Raw genomic sequence first — 3677 nt, forward strand, 5'->3', positions numbered from 1 at the left:
TACCCACCTGTGGAAGTTTACTGCGGGAAACCAAACAAACAAACGTAAAAGCACTAAACGCCGATAATGGTGCATGCCAGCGCACCGCCTCACACTCCTGTTGCATTAGGAATAACTTGCCTTGGGGACACACACACACGGAGATGATAACAAAAATATATAACAAATCACACACTGACTCCCAACAAAGAACTGTAATTAGCATCACTGTGATTTGAGGCTGAATTCCATTGAGAGAGCACATTGATACGGTACCCAAAATACACACACACACACACACACACACACACACACACACACACACACATATACACGTGCACGCATGCACACACACACACACACACACACACACACACACACACACACACACACACACACTGGAGAACGGCAATGCTTCTGGAGAAATGGGATTAATTAATTCCTCCTCTTATCAGCGTGGAGCCACATTTTTCTATTAACCGAACATTCCGAAGGGACATTCCCACGTATACTCAGTAGGAACTACAGTGGATTTCAGTGTGACCCGTCCAAATCCTGGGACGTGAAAATGTCCTCGAGGATTAAACCTGACTCTCGTTCAAGAATAATGTACTTCTGTAGGTTCAAGGAATATTAAAAGCCACTTTACACCGGATTTCTCCCTCTTTTACCGTTCCCTAAATCTTTGAGCATTCTCATGTAATTCCATCTTGGAATATTAGTTGGCTTTCTTTTCACAGATAATTTACTTCACTTTTTTCTTTTTGTAATATTTGAGATTAAAATAAATAAATAAATAAATGAATGAATAAATAAATAAATTCATTGCAATCAAACCTCCACACGTTACTCACATTCTTTCCACACATTAAAAAAACAAAGTCAAGGCAATAGGTTGATGGTACGATAAATACCTGGATTCAACGTGCTGCTTTCTGAATAAACTGTTTGAATTCGGCGCTCTCTAGCGGCGCCCTTCTATAACAGAACCAACCGAGTCCCCATTTTAAAAGTAACCGGGCGCAGTGGCAGCGTTGCTGCTCGTGTTCGTCTCTTACGGAACAAACACATACAGACAAATATAAATATAACGTCATACAAGTTAAAACAAGCATTTTGAACATGGAAGGACCGCACATATATTTCGCAAATGATATATTCCATTCCTTGATATTCCTTCGAGAATATATGACAAATGAACGAATGAATTTCCTACTATAATCCAAATAACACCCAAATCATATTTTGATATATCATAGATACGTTGTGTGTTTTTTTGCAAAATATGTGGTTGTACGTTTTATGACGCGATACAAAGTAAATGCGCGTATAGAGAAGCTTCCGGGCTTTCAAAATAAAGGCTCAGCGCAAAGCGCAATTGGTGCCTCTCGCCCACATTGGAAGTGCGCCTCTATCCAACCCTTACTTACAATACCGGAAGTCGTCCACCTTTCCCGGAGAGCGCGGCTGCGGCGGAGGAGGAAGTGGGCGCAGCATGGCGTACAGCGCGAAGGTCGGCCCGTCCGTCCTGAGCAGCGACCTGGCCTGCCTCGGCAGCGAGTGCGTGCGGATGATGGAGTGCGGGGCGGACTACCTGCACCTGGACGTGATGGACGGGTGAGCGGGGATGGCGCGAAGGGGCCGAGCGCGTTGGCGTCCGCGCCGAGGGGAAAAGCGCGTCTGCCGTAAAGGAGTTGGGCTAGCATGAAGTTAGCCGTGTTTGTGTCGTAAAGCTAGTTCAGCGGTACCTGCCGTCAGTTTTGTCACCGTGTAAATTATGTTCGGTTTTCTTTTTCTTTTTTTTTTTTACACTCGGGTGTCATCCGACGTTTTAAAGATCGAATTTCCCCCACGAATGCTTGTTTTATGTGTGCTTCCCCCCCCCCCCACCCCGTCTGCCAACTTCCTCACAAGTCTTGTTTACTCGCTAGGAAAATGTCACCCGTGGCAGTGAAAAATGTAATTTCTTCGTTTCCCCAAAAGGCACTTCGTCCCCAACATCACATTTGGCCATCCCATGGTTGAATGCCTGAGGAAGTCCATAGGAAAGGATCCTTTCTTTGGTGAGATCACACCTATTCAAACTTCTGCTTCAGCCGCTGACAGCGGAAAGGAACCCCCTCGTGGCTTCCGTACAACTTTAACCACGAGTTTCGAGTCGAGTGATTTAACCTGTTCCGCCACAGACATGCACATGATGGTGTCTCGACCCGAGCAGTGGGTGAAGCCGATGGCCGCGGCGGGAGCCGACCAGTACACGTTCCACCTGGAGGCCACCACGAACCCCGGGAACCTCATCAAGGAGATCCGAGAAAGCGACATGAAGGTGAGGACGCCTCAGAGGGTGCGCCGCGGGATCGGAGGCTCATTCCATAGAGTTAGGAGTTAAGGTTGTGGGTGTGTTGTAGGTTGGCTTGGCCATAAAGCCCGGCACTACGGTGGAGGAGCTAGCGCCGTGGGCCAACCAGATCGACATGGCTCTGGTCATGACAGTTGAGCCCGGTTTCGGAGGCCAGAAGTTCATGGAGGATATGATGCCTAAGGTAACGATAATAAACTGTCGGCACCTTGTTTTTTTATTGGCCCTTTTTTCATCGCATATTTTTGCAATAGAGCCAAGAATAGTTGTAATATTAAAAGCCATAGCCGTGAATTTGCAACGCATAACTCAAATGTTCACCGTAACATTGGTACATTAGACTGTAGAAATTGAATGAGAATGAGAATCCCCCTTGCCCTCACACTAGACAGTAGTGTTTTGTAAATATGGTCATGGCTTGGACTTGAGGCTTCACTCCAACTCCTGTGCATGTGACCCAGGTTAGCTGGCTTCGGAGCCAGTTCCCCTCATTGGACATTGAAGTGGATGGAGGAGTGGGTCCCGACTCCATTCACAAATGTGCCGAGGTAGGAGACGAGACTCCCTTTTTAAATTACCAAACCATTTGGTTTGTTAATTATAATTTTTTAAACTGCATTTCCTCTTTGCCCACCTCCACCAGGCCGGTGCCAACATGATTGTCTCGGGCAGCGCTGTTATCGGCAGCGACGACCCCCGCTCCGTTATCGCTCTCTTGCGTACCGCGGTTTCCGAAGCCATCCAGAAACGCTCGCTAGACCGCTGAGCTCCTCTGTGTACTTTTGGAGGTCCTAGCGGCCACTGGCGACTCTGAGCCACGCACCACATGGCCTTGCTGGACGGCCTCTATTTTGTTTCTGGTACAAAGTTCAGTGGTCAAAGAACAGCGTGGTCAAAGCCAAACCTACACCCTGTTGTACAGTGAAGCTCTGCTTTGGCCCTGTCTGGATCTCAACGCCTAAAAAGTCGACTTATGACTCTCTTGGACAGTTTTTGGGAATAAAACAGTGAAGCTGCAGTAACATTTATTTCATGCAATAACTGTAAACATTCCTTAATATTTTTGACTATGTTTTTAATGGATAAGCAAATCATGTAGGGAAATAAAATGTCTCAAAACCCTCTTTCTGTTATGTTTTGTTAGACTCGTGGTTTTCTAGAACTTGAAGTGTTTATTGATATTTCAGGTTTCAAGATGTGAACTTTACATTTGGTATTATTTTACTACTACCCAGTGCAAATCCAAACAAATTTAGGCTAATTCTGAACTTAAAATGTAGACAATTCATATTCATCCACACAAAAGTGATAACATGAAGCAAATGTTGAAACACTCTGA

The 3677-nt window shown here is 45.7% G+C and overlaps 1 protein-coding gene across 1 annotated transcript; it reads left to right on the top strand.

The window, feature by feature from the left end:
* The first annotated feature begins 1446 nt into the window (after positions 1 to 1446).
* rpe (ribulose-5-phosphate-3-epimerase) lies at positions 1447 to 3462 on the top strand. The gene is made up of 6 exons (XM_080019656.1): positions 1447 to 1596; positions 1963 to 2042; positions 2166 to 2305; positions 2388 to 2522; positions 2800 to 2886; positions 2982 to 3462. Exons 1-6 carry the CDS (start codon positions 1475 to 1477, stop codon positions 3102 to 3104), a joined length of 687 nt encoding a protein of 228 aa, XP_079875782.1. The 5' UTR covers positions 1447 to 1474; the 3' UTR covers positions 3105 to 3462.
* Positions 3463 to 3677: the final 215 nt, after the last annotated feature.

This window comes from Zeus faber (genome assembly GCF_960531495.2).
Source record: "Zeus faber genome assembly, chromosome: 18".
Classification (NCBI taxonomy): domain Eukaryota; kingdom Metazoa; phylum Chordata; class Actinopteri; order Zeiformes; family Zeidae; genus Zeus; species Zeus faber.